A 19,759-nucleotide genomic window follows, 5' to 3' on the forward strand; every position below is an offset into this window, starting at 1 on the left:
CATACATATACATATACACATATATACATACATATACGTGGTGTGGCAGAAAAGTAATGAGACTGATTTTTTATTTACCAAAGTTTTTATTTTTTTCAAACATCAATGTTATCCCCTTCAAAGTAGTTCCCTTGGGCAGCTACACACCGATGGAGACGTTTTTCCCACTGTTGGTAGCAGCTGGGAAGTCTTCAACCGGTATGGTCTTCAGCATGTCCATTACACTCTTTTGGATGTTTTCTAAAGTCCCGAAATGACGTCCTTTGAGGACATTTTTCAGTAAAAAGTCACATGGACTGAGGTCAGGTGAATAAGGGGGCTGGGGAACCACAGGAATGCCTTTAGAGGTCAAAAATTCTGTTATGGAGAGGGCAGTTTTTCGGCACCAATTTGGCACAGACCTTTCGCATGTGCAAATGTTCAGTCAAAATTTGATGAATCGGTAAATCTGTTCAAATTTAATTGTTCACTCAACATTCTTAATGTTAAACGACGGTCTGATCTCACAAGAGTGTTCATACATTCGATGTTTTCATTGGTTTTCGAAGTTGAAGTCCTCCCTGAACAGTGTTCATCTTCAACGTGTTTTCTGCCTTCCAAAAATGATTTGTGCCAGCGAAAAACTTGAGCTCGGGATAAAGAATGTTTCCCATAGGCCTGTTTTAACTATTCAAACGTCACACTTGCCGTTTAATGGCACAACGTTGCTCCAAATTCCGCTGTTCCATTTTGCATGACGCACAACCAAAAACACAACTTTGCTAATAGCAGTCACAAAAATCACGGAGTTAACAGAAGGAGTTGAAACTCGCACTGAGCTATGGGAGGGTACTGATACACGTGCTCTATCAAGGACAACAGCGCAGCGTTGCCAGATCGCTTGCAGTGTTGCCAGTCTCATTACTTTTCTGCCACACCTCATATATACATACATATACACACATATATACATACACATACACATATACATACATATACACATATACATACATATATACATACATACATATACACATTATATATATATATATATATATATATATATATATATATATATATATATATATATATATATATACACACTATATATATATATATATATATATATATATATATATATACCCTTTGGGGTGTGAGCAGCTGTTGCTGGGGGTGCCAGAATCCATCGAGGAAGAAAACAGAAAAACATTATTTGTACAAATTCTTAATTTATCTACCCATTCCTAAATAATTAAATGGGCAGGCTATTTCGTATCAGTTCAATATGCTGCTTGTTAAAACGGATGACTTCCGCTCTTACGTGCACATAGTGCTGCGTGGGCATTATGAACTATCGTATCTGTTCAAGTTCTATTTAAATTTTAAATATAAGTTATTTTTATTTAGTCGACAAAAATATCTTTGGTAGGAATGTAAGTTAAATTTAGTCATCATTGCATAAATTTTTCTTCACCATAGAAATGTAAAGGCTAAATTCAACTTACATTCCTACCAAAGATATTTCTGTCGACAAATTTTTCAAATATGAGCACGGATTTTAGATCGACTTAACACGTACTACATCGAGCCCCGTGCTATTGTGCTCTGGCCTGCCTGGCTCAATAAGTCACGTTCGCTTCGCTCTTACTTTTATACCGTTCATTTAATCATGGGCCTCTCTACAGTTTTGTTTATTTTCGGGTTGTAATGTTCATTAAATTTACGTATCATCTGGTCCATTGGCGGACCATGCATCTCACACCTAGGCCTTCAGTACTGCTCCGTCTGAATCAAACCGCCCCTCAAAAAATAAATTTATGGTTATAAAAACCATCTTAATATGCAGAAATACAGTATAAAAAGCCGCTGCATCGCAGATAGATAACTCCTGTAGCCACAATAAATGCCTTTATTGAATAGACAAACCAGGGGTGAACAAGTTCCTTTCTACTGCAGCCACAGCCGTGACACACATAAAAAACATCAATAATAACTCATAAACTTGCAATATTATTTAGGAAAATCGCAACATTTTACTCATCAAAAATTTGGATTATTTGTAAACAAAATCTATCCTCCTCTATTTCCTCAAAAACAGTTCAATCACTCTGTCGTACGGATTATCCGTGCGCCTCAGTTCCATCAAAAAGTCCCTTTCTATCGCCATTGAAGCTAATGCTGAAAGTGGAACCTGCGGCTTCTATCCAATCAATGGGTCTGGGTCTGAATACGGTGACGTCGCCGTACGCCTGCTAGATGGCCGTACTGACACCAACTCAAAATCTGATTGGTTGAAGCAACAGGTTAATCAACATTTATTCTGTGTTAAGAGTGCCTGCACAACGGATTGTGAAGTCCTCTCTGCCTGGCAACAAATGATGGCTGAAATGTGATTAGTTAAATGCTTTAATACGAAAATACATGCCTGGAAGCAGCACAACCATCTGAAAAGCTACGAAAAGAAGCGGACAGACTATTTGGAATTATTTAATAAGTATTCATGGACAAAATATCATTAACATCAGTTTGTGATTCAGATATTTTTACTTATGAATATGCTAAGCACAGTTCTTCACCCGCGAATATTTATTTACCTTATACATGGGAGGCGTGATGACGTGAGACGCAACTCCGCCTCCCACGGTCATTGAGCTGCAGTCTATTACAGTATATGGACGAAAAAATAGCTTCCAGTTATGACCATTACACATAGAATTTTGAAATGAAACCTGCCCAACTTTTGTAAGTAAGCTGTAAAGAATGAGCCTGCCAAATTTCAGCCTTCTACCTACACAGGAAGTTGGAGAATTAGTGATGAGTGAGTGAGTGAGTCAGTCAATCAGTCAGTGAGGGCTTTGCCTTTTATTAGTATAGATACCACAAATGCTAGAAATATACAGTTTAGAAAATAAGTGCTAATCTTCAAGAACTTCTTAAATTAGCACAGTAGAACACAACTTTTAGGTTCAGACTAAAACATTTTTGATTATCATTAGAATTAAATTTTAAATATGTTATACAGGACCTGTACATTGCTTGAAACTGTTGACTGTACAGTGGCAAGGATTGTTGACTGTTGACTGTTGCTGTGGGGTGGGGGTTGATTTATTTTCAATCCTATTCTTGTAAAATTGATCTATTTGTATGGAGTATTGTGTGATTGCAATAAAATCAATAAAATGTTAAAATTTTATGCATGCAACTGTATATATAAGAAAACAAATACTAGTCAGCAATGCTCACCTCTGTAGCAAAGAACATGTACTAATGTAAATTCTGTAATAAACATGCCTGATTTGGTTCTCCCCTGTGTGCTTTACATATACTTTCACATGTTCTGCTCCAAAAATCAGGAATTATCTACAAAACTGATAAAATAAACATAATTCTTTTTGGGAACCACATGGCCTACCCAGTGCCATAGCAGCCACACCATAATAATAGGACACAACTGTACATACATAATCACAGGTCGCAACTAAAAAGTTACCTTTGAGGTGTCTGCTCCCTTAAAAGTCATGCAGATATCAAGGTCACTCTGCTTAAACCCAAAGCCATTTAAAGATGATCCAAACAAACTTAATTTAGCAGCTGCCAAAAAGAAGAAAAGCATAAAGCAATTATTTTTAGGCTTTTTTAAAATAAATTATTTAAAAAATGTACTGAATGACTTGCCTTCAAATTCTTTCTTGACAAATTGCTCCAGATTCTGAAGTATGTGCTCACGAGCCAAGTCCTCAATTTGGTCTGGTGCAAAATCCTCTGCGAATGGTAAAATATGCAAAAAACAGTATTAGAACCATGTCTCGTGAAGTGAAATTTGTTTAATAAATAAATACATAAATATCCTACTGTAACACTGAAAGCAGACTTGGTTCAATATGCGTTGAAATTTTGCAGTCATTTTAGGCAATGGATCAAGATCAACTTTCTTAAAGTCTTCTGGACAGTCACGTTTTAGGTGTCCTTCTCGTTTACAAAGGCCACACACAACAGTTGGTGTCTAGAAACACAATATATATACATATACACAAAAATCAGATCTAAAAATAAATACAGAATTTGAAAACTTATGCAGAAAATTTGAACAGTGAATATCTATATTTAAAAAGTGTCATTTTTCCCAATACATAGCATAAAAGTGAAAAAACAGAATATTCGATATAGAAAATTACAAAGAATTTTGAGTTAATTTATGATTGATTTAACTTTGATACTGTATATAAATTCAGTCCCACGATATGCGCTACTTGACTTTTCCCTTGTATTCTACGCATTTTCAAACATATTTCCACAGTATATCAAGTATGTTCTCCTAACAGACATGACATTGTATTGCCTAACTAGTTTGCTGACTTATTACCAATTTACTGATAACTGAAGTGCATCCCCTACCTACTGAGCTACTGTCTCAATCTTTCATGCAATGCACATGGGACACATTGACTAGTGTTCACTGTTTGAAGCATTTCCAGCTATAATGGATGTCTTTCCAGGACTTTTTACCCAATTGATGATTTTATTGTACTGCATCAATAATGGGGGTAAAAAAAAAAATGTAACTTTTTTAATGAATGCAAATTTTCCCAGTTTGAAAACTCTTTATATTTAACTTGGAATAATTCTATAATTTAGTAGACAAAACATTGAAAATTAGTTTTGAACAAATATTGGCTTATAAAAGCTAAAACAATAAATAAGTCATGTAATGCACAATATTGAAAGAAACAAATGCGTGAAAGGCACGTAATTTGTAGATACATGCATTATATTTCAAAGTTGTACATGAAGTACATAATTACATTTAGAGGCGTACTTTAAGCATAAACATTAAGCATCTCTGTTTCTTACTGGAAATATAGTCTGTTACAACTTTTTTTTAAATTATTTTTTAATTAATGTACTTTCAAATGAAAAAAATGTACTCCTCTTGCATAGAAAGGAATTGCTAAACTCCCACTGCATTGTTTTTCTAGTTATTACAATCCCAACCCTTGTAGCATACATTAGAAACATTTTTAAAGTTATTGTATTAATTTAATAAAATTAACAATAAATTAAGCCATTCAATTGTAGAAATAATTTCCACTACAAGAGCAAAATATCTACATATTAAAATTTTCTGTTGTACAAAGGAGTAATAAAAAAAAAACAATCTAGATCTTGTACATGAAATCAGAATTAACAAAGAAATGCCAATTTTCTAATAAATTCATATTCAGATATCCTAACTGATATTTGAAGGTTAATCAAAAGCCTCAAAAAAAAACAACAACTGAAAACTACGGCAAAGGGCTGTGAACTGCCATTTTGTTGTCCAGAGGTTGGGTTCTTTATCTATTACAGGTAAACTCTCTATATGGGACAGATTTCATACTGTATTACAATGCTCATCACTTTAAATACCACTTTTCCATTAACACAGAAACCCAGGCAGAAATGGGGTAAACTTTGTTTCTTTTTCACATTATGTTATTTCCTAAAACTAGAGATGCTCCCATCGTTCAGCTGTTGCTATAAATCAGCCGATTTTCACTAAAAAAAAAAGACTCAATCAGTGATTGTCCAATATTTTCAACCCCTGCTTTTCCTAAGCTTTTTGGTAATTTAGCTGTGGTGATCCTTTAAGCAAGGTATTATGGTAGTTGAGTCAGCAATCTTATTTTTTTGCAGCAAACTTTCTGCCAAGAGTAGTGAGTTGAGGCTTACCAGAAAGCAAAAGGCGACTGTAACATTAGCCTTTATGTTAAAGAAAGTGGAGACAAGGGAATTAGAGAAGCAGTCCTGTGCAATTAGACAAATGGCAAGAAAAGCTACTTTAATGAATTCAGACCTTTTTATTTTGTCCTTTAAATTAAAACGGACATTGTCCAAGTTTGGACAGCAAGCTTGTTTTAAGTGCAGCAGCTTACAAATTTAATTGAAAAAAAAAAAGATTAAGACGAATTTGAAGCTGCTGCTTAGTAAAAATGGGCTTTTTTTAAAAAAAAGATTGAACTGTGTTTATTATTTGTTTTGGTAAGAAATAAGTACTACATAATTAAAATGGTAATCCATATTTATAACTACACGTCAAGAATTATGAATCTCTAGCTGATAAACTGGAAAAAAACACACCTGTATAAATGTCAATTTTAACAGCAAACCACTGTAGTGCAATTAATGATTTAAAATGATTAAAGCCTATAAGTGTATGTACATTAACATTTACACAGTGTTTAATTGCCAATATCAATTAATTGATTGTCTGAGAATATATATAGAATTTTTTTGCTGTTACAGAAGTGAAGTTTTAATTGAACTTTTTCATACAAGTACTGTACATTATAAAGAACTGAACAATATGACAGCTTGTAATAATGAAATGCTTTTTTATTTCCTTTTATACCATATGCATTATATCTAAATATTTAGAACACAGTACATTGTATTAGGTAAATCATGTATTGTAAGGAAATTTGATCTATTTTAGTATTTAAAAAAATGATCGGATTATTCCTACCTAAAACCATGTATAAATATCCAACTTCACTTGATTCCTGCTGTAAATCTAAAGCCTGGCCATTAGGAACTCCTTTAAAGATATCGTGGTAACATAATCAGAGACTGGCTTCAGAAAAAATATTGTTGCAATGATCAGGCTATAGTTAATCACTGTTTTTCTGAGTTCTGCTTTTAATCATTCCCCTGAATCATTCAAATTGATGACTTTTTATGTGGATACGATATTTGCTTTTGTGTAAAGTGGAGTTACAATTGAAATGGAAAGCAAACAAAGTGCTAGAAACGTATTGCGTTTCTGACAATGGTAGTGTTCAATAAAACTCAAAAACACGTTGATTTTTAAAAAGAATGAATATAAGCAAACATCAAAGATGTCAGAAAAAAGGAATTATAAGCAATGAGAACATAGAAAACAAATAGAGAAAAATAAAAACTGGCACCAAAGCAATCACCTCCATATTTTTCATATACGTAAGTAGGCAAATACCTGGCACTTTGCTACCTGGATGTTATCAATGCAAAACTAACAATGTTGCAACTGGAATTGAGTCATCAGATGATGATTCTTCTTGATGGTCTCAAGTTTAGTAAAAAAGTACAACTAAAAAGTCATCACTTTATAGTTTAGTTAACACAGTTCTCATTTTTGAGACCTTTTCAATATGTAATGAAAACTTAAGCCCTCCTAGTGATTGTGCAAGATGGAGCAGAATACCCTACCCTAGGAATTTCCTTACACCTGACTGAGGGATGACATGACTTTCAGCTTTTAGAATCAACATATTGTACATTTATTTAATCCTTACAATTTATATCTCCTCAGAAAATATTTTATTCAGATTAAATTAATTACATGTATTTTATGCACTACAGGCTAAAGAGACATTTAATCTATTTGCTATGTATTAAATCTAACCTTTTGGGACTTCTTTAGTTTTACTGAAAAATCTGTAGCAACCAAGTATGCCTTTGACTCCCATAATAAATACATGCTTCAACTATTTTAAAAAAGGGCAAACAAATAGTTGTAGTGTATCCTGATCTAACAAGTTGCTACACTGTTCCACCTCCCACCATACTGCATTAGGACTGTGAATGAATGTAAAGTTGTAGCTGCGCAAATTCTCTCAGACTGACAACCAAGCTTTGAATAAAATGCACCAAAACTTTTTTTTTTGTTTGCTTGTTTTTTGTTTATAAGCATGTGGATTGTGACGATAGTTGTACATTTAGAGTCACTGAATTAAGGAAATATGAATCTGCTCAAGAGGTCTCTTACATACTGCCAAGATATGCTCCTGAATTTCTCTAATTGACTTAATAAATTTTGCCTAGAACCTTTACAATTATTTCAAACCAGGCTACAGAAAAGCATCTTCATATAGAAATGTCAATATAATGCTTTAATGTAGGATTTTTATCAGTATTTCCTGCTCCAACCTAAGACTGAAAATGTAATTATTTATCTGTATTTTTCTCCATTGTCTTATGGAATGTATATAATTCATCTAGAGTGGCCAAAGCTTTCTTGGGTGCATCACAAACTAGTGCTCTTTTCAATGCCTTCTGCCATATTTGCTCCACTTAAAACAGACCTCAACATTCTCTCATCAAGCAGGCTTCTGAGTGAAATCTCTGAATGGTCAACAAACTAAGGCCTAAGATGTAGATGTAAATGATTCACAACAGAAAAAAGTCTACTAATAAACTCTATCAAACGTTTTGCTCAGCACTATTAAAAGTGTAGGAAGAAATAACTCGTTACTTACAATCATCTTAAAGTACATGTTTGCCAGAAACCATTAAACGGAACCAGCCAAAAATAGTTTTTAAAGTCTTAAAAATGAGTAGTTAATTTGTTGGTGAAAATTCAGAAGTGTTTTGCATTCAAGGTGGGAATGTGCTCCACAAAACATGTTAAAAGTTGGTAGGAAAAAATGGAAAGAGCACAGTATTGTAAAACAATGGCAGGGAAACTTTTTTCAATATCCTGAAAATCCACTAGCTTGGAAGAAGATTCACTTTTCAGTAGGCCAACAGTCTCAAGCACTGGGCCACACTGTAACCAACTAAGAACATGACAGTCCTTAAGTGGCGTAGGCACAGTTCCAACATTTAACCACATAAATCATGTGTGGAACAATATAAAATGTCTATAAGTATTGTTCTTATAAAATTTAATGAATTGAAGAAAATATGCCAAATACACTAACCAGTGTGCAAGGCTGGAAGACACCTAAAACTTTTGTTTTCAACATTTTTCATTTAAGCACATACATTAAAAATGTTGATTGGATACTTTGCAATGTAACATATACATTGTTCTGCACTTCCTATTTTTAAGCACAGGAATCAAATTCAGTATTCTTGTGTCTTTTAAAGAAAATACAAAACCAAAAAAAGGTACAAAATATTTTTTTGTCGGTGTGGCATACATTGGTTACAGTTTTCAAAGCAGTAAAGCTTTACAATACATACAATATACTTTAGCTTCAGAGAGAACACGGTATACAATGTACATGTGCCAAAGTAGGTTTTGAAATTAAGACAAACGTTCAAATATATTTTAAAGTGTGCAAGAACTACAAGGAAGCCTCTAATCTTACTAAACTGAAAAATGTCATATGATTGTTAAAATTAGCACAGGACCTATTTAGGTTCAAATGTGGATCCTTGATTTTTTTTTATAGAAGGCATCTTGTCTCTGTTTAAGGATGTTTTGCTTGTTTACTGGGAATCTGAAAAAAAAAACTAAACACAATAATTCAATCCTTACCTTGCCTTTTGTGAATTCAAACCTATTGAACACATAAAACAGATCATCTATGTGTGCAGTTTTTGCAGAAAAGGGCCCATTTTCAAGCGTATTGTCCATATCATTTTGGTTAGAAACATTGTTTGTAATAATTGGTACAACATCAGTTTCACTGGGACCTTTCTGATGTTGCCTCACCAGCTCTCCCCATTGCTGGTTTGCATTAAGAACGTCAAGGGTGACTTGTTCATGTTCATCTTCAGACAAGATCTCATCTCCAGAGGCAGTATACACATTTTCTTCCTCCTCCATATTGGTACTATCCAGATGTAGCCTCTGGTAAGCAATTTCATCCTCGTCTTCATCATAATCCTCTGAATTGTTGCTACCTGAGGTGCATCTTTGTTTTTCTTGAACAAATTCCTCTGGAAAATCCTCTGCTTCGTCATTGCTTCCAGTGTCCTCAACATTGTTTAACTGTCCTGCATCATCTAAGGCAAAATCATCCCCATCTTCTGTGCCTATATTCAAATGATCTTCACAATCTGACAGACTTTCACTTTCATTTCCACTCTCTGTATCACAAGAGCTATGTTTATAATCATCCATTTTCTCCATTACTTCTTCTATCACACAATCTGAATCTTCATGGACAGTATTCACCTCTGGGTTGTCAAAAGGAAATTGTGCTTCAATTAAATAATCACACTCCTCTTGCTGAGTTAAACGATGAACAACTGTTTGATTTCTTCCAATTAGTTCAGTCTTTGAATTACTGTCTAATTTCAGTTTCCCTAAATTTATTTGGGGCAACGCTACATTCAAATCTTCTTCAATTATTCTTTTACTTTTTGCACTTGTTGATGTTAATGTGATGTTCCCAACTTGATCTAAATCGCTGGCATCTCGTATATTAGGCTTTGTTTGTTTTTTCTGAGGCAAGGCAAAATACTTGTATGTTGTTTTAAAGCAATGGATAATGTATTCATACATTAGTTGACTATTTAGTGTTCTTGCAACATTTCTCTTCACAGAATAGGGATCTGAAACAAATTAATAAATACAGTTTGCATTTATCAATCACATTAAAAACTTTTAATTTCCAGAAATCTTATTTAGAGCAATCCATTTTTATAATTTATACTAATAAAAGGCAAAGCCCTCACTCACTCACTCACTCACTCACTCACTCACTGACTCATCACTAATTCTCCAACTTCCCGTGTGGGTGGAAGGCTGAAATTTGGCAGGTTCATTCCTTACAGCTTCCTTACAAAAGTTGGGCAGGTTTCATTTCGAAATTCTACGCGTAATGGTCATAACTGGAAGCTGTTTTTCTCCATTTACTGTAATGGAGATGAGCTTGAACGCCGTGGGGGCGGAGTTTCGTGTGACATCATCACGCCTCACACGTAATCACGCAGTACACACAAAATCAGGAAGACCTCCAAAAAGCGCTGAAGAAAACATGCATTATATAATTGAGAAGGCAGCGAAACAATAAGAAGCGAGCGAGTGACAAATACAACCATATTGATGAGTTCTGCTACTTCGGAAACAAAGCACGATGTAAACCTACACTTTAAATTAAATTCATAGACAGGCTGCCGCTGGCGTTTGTAATTTAGTGCCTGCCCATATAAGGCCGTCCGTCAGCGGCAATCCAATAGCAAACTCCCACTAAATATTCACGGGTTAAGGACTGTGCTTATGCAGAGGAAGATGAGATGGTCAGCGTGGTGTTTGGCACAAACTCAGCGAAACTGCGAGAGAAAGTTTTAAGTGCCAGGACTAAGGTAACATTAAATACAGCCATGGACATAGCACGAGATGGCACCAGCACAACTGGGAACTTCGATGCATGTACACCGGCGGCTCACGTGAACTGGCGCAGTGCACAGATAAAAGCAACAGTTCCAAAGAGCTGAACAAAACCGAATTACACAATTGAAAAGGCAGCAAAAATATGAAGCGTCTGATACATACAAGCATATTCATAAATGCTGCTACTGTGGAAACAAAGCACACGGTGGAAAAAGTCAATGTCCCGCTAAAGGAAGACAGTGTAAAAAAAACCCGTGCATGCAGTGTGTCAGGTCTCGGATAAAGAAGAAGACGAGCTGTTTATTGATGCAGTAAGAAACGAATCGATGAATGAAACCTGTCATCTTTACAGCGATTGACAAACACGGAATGTAACTTGAACACAACACATCCTACAAATACAAACCTGATTGAAAGAAATAATGATAATCAAATCATTGATGACAGCAACACTCAGTAACACTCACAAAACAAATACTGTATATTGACAGTCATGTTACGTTATTTTTAAAATGTTCCCTTTTCTTTTCTAGCTTTTTAACACACTACTTCTCGCTGCGATCGCGGGTATATATATATGTATATATATATCCCGATCTACATACTCGAATAATGGATACTTTATTCGCCATCAATGATTGTTTTGGTAAAGCCATACTCAGTGTATTCATTAGATGAACGGTAAAAAGTAAGAGCGAGGGAGGATGACTTATTGAGGCATGCAGGCTGTAGTGCGCGTCAACTCTATCTGAATTGCGCGATCACATTTGAAAAAATATATCTTTTCAAGTTCTATTTAGTCCATATGTGTCAAACTCAAGGGCGGGCCACATCCGCCCGCGTGTAATTATATCCAGCCCGTGAGATCATTTTATATACTGTATTATTGTTATTAATGGCCGGGTATATGAAGCGCTGGTAACACAATAAACTACAGATCCCATAATGCAGCGCTTCAGCTGCCTTGCCAACACTTACCGCGTTAATCAAGTCTAGCTTATGATGCTGCAAGTTATTGCGGCTAGCTCACACGATGCTGAAGAGAAAAGTTGATTCTGAAAATAGAGCCTTTAAAAACCGATGGGAGGCTGAGTATATGTTTACTGAACCCGTGTGTCTCATTTGTGGAGCTAATGTGGCTGTAATTACAGAATTTAATCGGCACTATGAGACAAAACATCAGGGAGTTCTGTGTTGTGGAGATTCTCAGGATGGATTGCAGGTGCTCATCAGTGAGGCTGAAAGACCTGAATGCAATGCAGAAGATACAGAAAGCAGAAGAATTAAATAAGAATCTGACACCAGCGGACGTTTTTACCCATGCACAATCACAAAGTGATTTCAAGTGAAGTTGCTTTTATGGGAGACACAAATGCACCAGTGCAACTTTCCCTGTTGCCAAGTAATGTTAAACCAAGTCGTCACTACGGTGTTCCCAAATCGCACTTTGCTGATAAACCGAAGCACTGAGTTTGCAGGCGCTTTGGTGACTTTGAAGAACAAAAAAAGTCCGTCTACATGCGGCTCGAACCTTGTGCATGTTTGGTAGCACATATCTGTGTGAGAAGCTCTTCTCAGTGATAAAGACTAACAAAACAGCACACAGGAGTCGCCTCACTGATGAGCACCTGCAATCCATCCTGAGAATCTCCACAACACAGAACCTCACACCAAACATAAACGAACCTGTTGCCAAAAAAAGATGCCAGGCGTCCAGCTCTAAAATGACATATGAGCAAAGACAACTGAATGATTTGATTTGTTATTGCTGAAAGGAACACATTTTATTTATATTTCCAGGTTTTGTTATGCAGCATGTTCATATTTGAATTTGTATAATTTTGAAAGGATATATTTTTATGGAGAGCAAAATCTTTTGGGATATTTAAAATCTAAGTTTATTTTTTATATAAATTTACATAAGAGTAAAGAAATTTGAATGTTTGTTCTTTTAAGTTATTTAAGGTTTGAGTTGATTTATTCACGAATAATATTCCTGTCTGTTTTTACCATTCCTACCAAAGATATTTCTGTCGACTAAATAAAAATTCCTTCTATTTAAAATTTAAATAGAACTTGAACAAATACGATAGTTCATAATATCCACGCAGACTTGCACGTAAGAGCGGGAGTTATCCGTTTTAACAAGCAGCGTATTGCACTGATACGAAATAGCTGTGTGTGTATATATATGTAGATATGTATGTATATGTATATATATGTTTATATATGTGTGTGTGTATGTATATATATATATATGTGTGTATATATGTGTGTTTATATATATATATATATATATATATATATATATATATATATATATATATGACAGCAACACTCATCACTCACAACAGTGACAAAACAATTACATTGACAATCATGTTACGTTATTTTCAAAATGTTTCCTTTTCTTTTTCATTGCTTCTTCAACACACTACTTCTCCGCTGCGAAGCGCGGGTATTTTGCTAGTCAACTTAATATAACTGTTATGGAAAGTTGCACTAAATTAAGAAAAAAAAAATTAAAGGTATGATTCCTCAAAGCAGGTTCAACACAAACACTACCATACACTCACTCATGCTACATTAATTTTGAAAACTAGGCTAAACTTAATGAGAGCATATGTGTGCTGAATTAGAAGGCCCTTATGGAAACTCAAATAAATCTAGGAAGAAGCTAACTCCAAAAAAGAAAATATCACACATTTAAGAAGTAAAATTGAAAATCAAGTGTCGGGATTCTTCACAGGTAAAAATTATGATATACGTCTTTTAAAATGCAATTAGATTTGAATTAGATTTGAGCAGCTGTACCTTCTATTGCAATTCTCTTTTTGGGCCAGTCCTTTGATTCACGACTTAATAGTTCTTTAATGCGAATACTAATGACATAATCAGCCATGTTGAATTCCAAGGAATAAAAACGTAGTAGTTCAACCCAAAGCTGTCCAATAGGAACATCACACTTATGGCCAGTTGCAAATGTAAGAGATGCCTAAGAGAAAATGACAGTCATATAAATTTAAACAGTTACTTAGGAAAAATGAAAATGGAGACCTAAAAATTTAAAATAAAGCAAAAATATGTAAAGGTGTTTTAAATACAAAAACATATTTCCACTCAAAAATGATAACTTTTGAACATTTCTACACATGCTTCTGTCATAGTGATGTAGTAAAAATGTTCGCCCTTTCTCAAGTCTGACATGTAAAGATTGAATTGAACGTAAAATTCTCTTGTTCTTATATTTTCCAAAAGTATTAGGATCCTGGTTTACTTCTATAGTGCAGAGACGTTTTGCCAGGTTTACAATAATAATAAAAAAAAAAAAGTTCAGCTACCCAGTGATGTTCAGGAAATACAATATGTAATGATTAACACTGCAATAATTTTCCCATTTGAGACTGTATAAAATGTACATTTGTCCATTAGACAAGAAATCAGCCTGTAAGTTAATAATTGATATCTTAAGTGATTTGAGATGAACATTGAAAAGCAAAGATGTACTGTAAACTGCAGACACATGAATTAAAATGGAATGCTATTAGTAATGGTTGATATTCATGATTTAAAGGGGCGGCATTTAATGAGCAATTTAAGTTGTGCAAGTTAGAATGTTGATGTCTTTCCATTTATAAATTGTGTCCTTTGTTAAAGTTTCCAATGATTTAGAATTTACTTGTACTCCCTGTGGTTTGGATATTCACAATTTTTTATGTCAGCTCCTTAAACAGGTAACTCAAGCTGACTGTGGGGACTGAACTACAATGAGAACATGGCGATACACTGCACAAAAGTGGTAAAGAGAAAAAGTGAAAAACATGCCAGAAATGGTGCAGCACAACAAAAGCTGGCTCACACTACAGCCTAAAATAGGATATTCAAGAAATACTTTAAATTACGGTAGTCATGAAAGTCCCATCTCCAAAAAGACGACATATTGGATTAAAAGCGGAAAATCAACTTCCTTTGGAGAAAAACACCTCTCCTACCAAATTCTGACTGCATTTCATGTTTATGTTTTATGAAAACAAAAGCAAATGACACTTAATTAATTTAGTCTTACTATTCATTATTCATATTGTCTTACTGTTGCAGCTAGTAAAATAAAAGCAACTGAATCGTATTGAAGTATGGTTTACACTGGACCATTCGGCTAATTGTTTCCTGACATACTACATATTTATCCATGCTGATTAGAAGAAGAATATTATGTGACTCAATAGTAAAAATAAGACAAACTTAACATCATGCATGTAGTTATAATAAAGTGTAAAATACTTTGCAAGTTAGCAAGTATACAACAGTAACTGGTTAAAACTTTACATGGCTCTAAACCCTACTGTATTACTGCTGGAAAAATTATTGCATATTCTTACCACTGACACTCAAAGCTATGAAAACTAACTTTGCCATACACTCCAATTCTCATTTAACAAGAGATAGTATATACCGATGACAAAAAAAAAAAAGAACAACTTTACTTTTCCTCTTCTGATGAATTCATCAGAGCAAGAAGTATTATCTTCAACAGCTGGGCTATACTCCCAGAGAACATTGCTACTGTCTGTTCCAGAAAGCTTGAAGTGATTTAATTTGTTCATTGTGAAGCCTTCAATCTGCATGGAAAAACAACACACATAAAACGCTTTTTAATGCAAACTAAAGTTTTTTAATTATTTTGGTCAATATTAAAATTAGGAAAAGAACATAAAATCACAATCTTTGAGGAAAATGTTTACAATGGAGTTAGATAGACAGATATAATTTCCTTAAACAGAAGCAACTTAGCGGAAAGTAATTCCAAGTTTGAAGTTAAGATATTTTGGAGAGTGTTGGCAAATTCCTTGAAATGAATTTGTATATTCTTTAATATACACTGGAGTTTCATATGTAGTACCATATGTTTATTTCTTGTACCTGTTACTGCCAGACTACATCACTATACTACAATTAGCACTGAAAATGGAAGATACATGTCAAGGAAAATTTGCACAATAAAGCATTTCACACTTTTTTAAATCTATATAAATACCTAATATATAAAGTGTCCAGCCTCTTTATACATTTTCTATTTTATTAATTCCATATTTTAAAAACCTTCCTCCTTGAACAATGGATACTTCCAAAGAAAGATGTTTAGACATGAAATAGATTCATAACAGGAAATTCTTGCCCCAGTATGGGAATGTAGCAGCTATTAAAGAGTGGAACACTGAGCAAGAAGGGCAATAGGTATGATCATGAGTAAAAATAAGACATGCAACCTGGGTTAAAGGTTGAAGAGTTGCTTGAACAATATATTTTAGGGAGTGAATAAGGCTAGACAGTACAGGAAAAAAAATCCAAGTACTCACTGGAGGTTTTAGCACAGAATAGCTACTTGGGGACAGTGGATCCAAACTGTATGTTCTAGAAGTTTAGACTGAAGTAGCAAGAAGCAAGAACATTTCTGTTCATCCAATGAGATAAGTAACAGTATGTCACTTAGGAGGCTGCTTTGCACACCTGACCCATTGAAGCCAGCTGGACTCCACAGGGACACCGGAAGTAACTAGAGTGAGTTTTAGCTCGTTTCTAGAACAAGAACAGTGCTGCCCTTGATCCGTAAGTAATTTTAGGGCTTGTCTAAAAAGGATGCATAGGCAGAGATTAATGGTGCCTCATGATCAGAGATACATAAGTGTAAAATCAGAAGGTGATCTGGGGTGAAAGTACTGCATATAGGTAAAAAAAATATATACAGAAGAACAGCAAAAAAAGCAAGACAGAAAAGAAGCGAGTTGTGTGCACCACTTTGGTAGGCAAGGAACTCCAAGAAGAATAAAGGGTTGGAAACTTTTACAAGTAAGGCCTGAGAGGCTAAGTTTGTTGTTTATTCATAGACCTGCTCATGGTATAAATTTAAAAATAAAGGCATCATCTTACTAATTTTGTTGTTCAGGACTGACACACAATGTTAGCTCTCTAATGAAAGCACTAGACTTATAATGTTCTTTTAAGTTTTTACCTAAGTAAAAGTATACAAATTTATCATTATCACTATGACGGAGCCAAAATTTAAATGGCCTTACTTTTAATTATGGACAAATTTTAATATATTTCTTTTGATTTTAAGGTATTAATTGTAGTAACTTGTTTAACTAGATCCAGTGGTGTTAAGTGGCCAATTGCTGGAGTAGGAGCAACAACAGAGCAAGTGGTTTGTGTTGAACAACATGAATGCTCAGAGTCATGACTGTCTAGTAACAGGATCTGAGAAGAGGGACCTGCACCCACTTCTTCAGTCTTTAGATCCATTTGTAAAAAGTCGTAAACATGTCACACGTTTTTTGGATTTATCCTTTGATTGATATTAGAATGCAGAATGTTGCAGAGCAAGTAAAGAAAATGAGAACAAAACAGGATTGTCTTAATAACAGGTGTCCCAAGCATCTGGTTGTCCATATAAGCTTTATAAAACATACCACCATAAGCTTGTGCTAGCATAAATAAGCATATTAATAGCATATGCATTGTGATTACTCATTAGTATGAGTAACAGTTGTGCTCCAAAGTGTTTAGAAAGGAAAAAAGGGAAAACAAATCAGGAAAGTGGCTGGCTAATTTAAACTGAATGATATTAAAAACAAACATACAGATTGCAGCTGCTTGGAAAATGTGCTGCATCTTAAACCTTAAATGTGTTCTTTTGCCAGAAATTGCTTGAAAAAATTAGGTGGTGTGGCTTAGGCTGTTGGCAAAATGTGTGGCTACTTGAAACACAGGAGCATGCTGGTTGCTCAGACTTAGAGGAAACCCAGGAAAATATAAGAATTACAGGGGACACATAGGCTGAGATACAAGGTTACACTTTTGGCTACTAAGGATATAATGAAAACCTTATTCCTTGCAGGATGTGTATGTTTATGACAGATGAAGATGCCACTTAAAGATTAGCTGCAATATTCCACTTTGAAAATGTTGCAAATTTAAATAAGAAAAGCTAAAAGTCTGGGGATATCTCAGCATATGTTCCTTTATTAAGGCAGCAATGGCAGCTTTTAAGATATATACAGTAATCCCTTGCTATATCATGCTTCGACTTTTGCGGCTTCACTCTATCGTGGATCTTATATGTAAGCATATTTAAATATATAATGCAGATTTTTCGCTGCTTCGCGGGTTCTGCGGACAATGGGTCTTTTTACTTCCTGTACATGCTTCCTCAGTTGTTTTGCCCAGTTGATTTCATACAAGGGACGCTATTGGTGGATTGCTGACAAGCTAACCAATCAGAGCACACAGTTAAGTTCCTGTGTGCTGAATGGCTCAGCGACAGAGCGCTGAATTCGATTCCGCGGCGTTAACCAGGAAGTCTCGTCTCGCTCATTCAGCATCAACGTGTTTTGCTGTGTAAAGAGTTAACTTTTGTGCTCTTTTGTGTTTATCTTTGTGCATAGTCAAGCCCTTCATTATGGCTCCAAAATGATCTGCTCCTGCTTCATTGGCCGTGCCCAAGCACCAGCGGAAGATGTTAACGATTGCCAAAAAGGTAAACGTTTTGGATATGTTGAAGGAAGGGAAAAGCTACACCGCTGAGGCTACGATTCTTTTTATTTAAAAAGTAGGAAAGGAATATAAGATCTACGGCCGCAGTGTCCTTTTAACCAGGGTGCAAAACAAGTTGTAAGTGGATGTAATAAGGCAGTAGTCTGGATGGAATCTGCTTTAGGGATTTGGATTGAAGACTGCCGGTTAGAACAACAACTGTGGTGCTACACAGTCGCCAGAAGAGGCTTCTTTAGAAGGGCTGTAACGCTCTCCTTGGTTGTGCAGTAAAACTAAACTCAGACAAGTCATCGTGTCTGTCATTGTTGGTGAGTAACCATAATTAATTTTCTACTTACAGTACTTAGTACATGTACGTGCATTTAATGTCACTGTACACACATTTACTGATACAATTTTTCTTGCATTGTACGTATTTATTGCTGGTGGCCTGTCTATCGTAATGGCTGTAACATATGTGATATCGGAGACACTCGATATCTTTAATACAATATTTAGGTTTTACTGTATATAAACAGTGTGTTTACATACATAATTTCAATGAATCTTACCTAAAATGTAAGGGAACACAAAGGGCTTATGCTGTATAACTGTGCGGGGAATATTTATAAACAGTGTGGGAGAGTTTATAAGGGCTTAAAATATATAAAAATAATCATACAAACATATGGTTTCTACTTTGCGGATTTTCACCTATCGCGGTGGGGTCTGGAACGCAACCCCCGCAATCAAGGAGGGATTACTGTATAAGGTATCATTATACATTGTCACGATTCTGGGAAGAGACTGTAACAAACAATAGCATGTACTATTATTATTTCTACCCATGATGCTATAGTAACTTTAATAAAGATGAGCATTTTCATTGTTAATAAATGCTGTTTAATAAAAGTTTCTCATTAGTGAGAAATTAACTCACTTACCCATAATCCTAAATATACAGGTAACACTGGCTCTTTACGTTGCTGGAGGAAGTAAATCACCATTAGTGCAAACACATAGGGTGGCAATCCTCCTTCTTCTGGATAATCAATATGGCATATCTGAATGTAAGTAAAAAAAAAAAAAGCAAATAATTAAAGAACATAACCCTAATTTCATTTGAAACCTAATAACTTTTTAAAGTTTTTTGAAACATAACTTTTG

At 34.9% G+C, this 19,759-nt stretch overlaps 1 protein-coding gene across 1 annotated transcript in view; it reads right to left on the reverse strand.

Annotated features, from left to right (window-relative positions):
* The window catches only part of LOC120527329 (terminal uridylyltransferase 7-like), a 118,915-nt gene that overhangs the window by 70,837 nt on the left and 28,319 nt on the right, over positions 1-19,759 (reverse strand). Inside the window, exons 10-16 of the mRNA XM_039750608.1 lie at positions 19,537-19,656; positions 15,547-15,681; positions 13,877-14,057; positions 9,260-10,281; positions 3,832-3,982; positions 3,655-3,741; positions 3,470-3,570 (exon numbers count right to left, since the gene is read on the reverse strand). Coding sequence (XP_039606542.1) covers positions 3,470-3,570; positions 3,655-3,741; positions 3,832-3,982; positions 9,260-10,281; positions 13,877-14,057; positions 15,547-15,681; positions 19,537-19,656 — 1,797 coding nt within the window. The remainder of the gene's footprint in view (positions 1-3,469; positions 3,571-3,654; positions 3,742-3,831; positions 3,983-9,259; positions 10,282-13,876; positions 14,058-15,546; positions 15,682-19,536; positions 19,657-19,759) is intronic.

The sequence above is a fragment of the Polypterus senegalus genome, chromosome 4 (genome assembly GCF_016835505.1).
Source record: "Polypterus senegalus isolate Bchr_013 chromosome 4, ASM1683550v1, whole genome shotgun sequence".
Lineage (NCBI taxonomy): Eukaryota > Metazoa > Chordata > Cladistia > Polypteriformes > Polypteridae > Polypterus > Polypterus senegalus.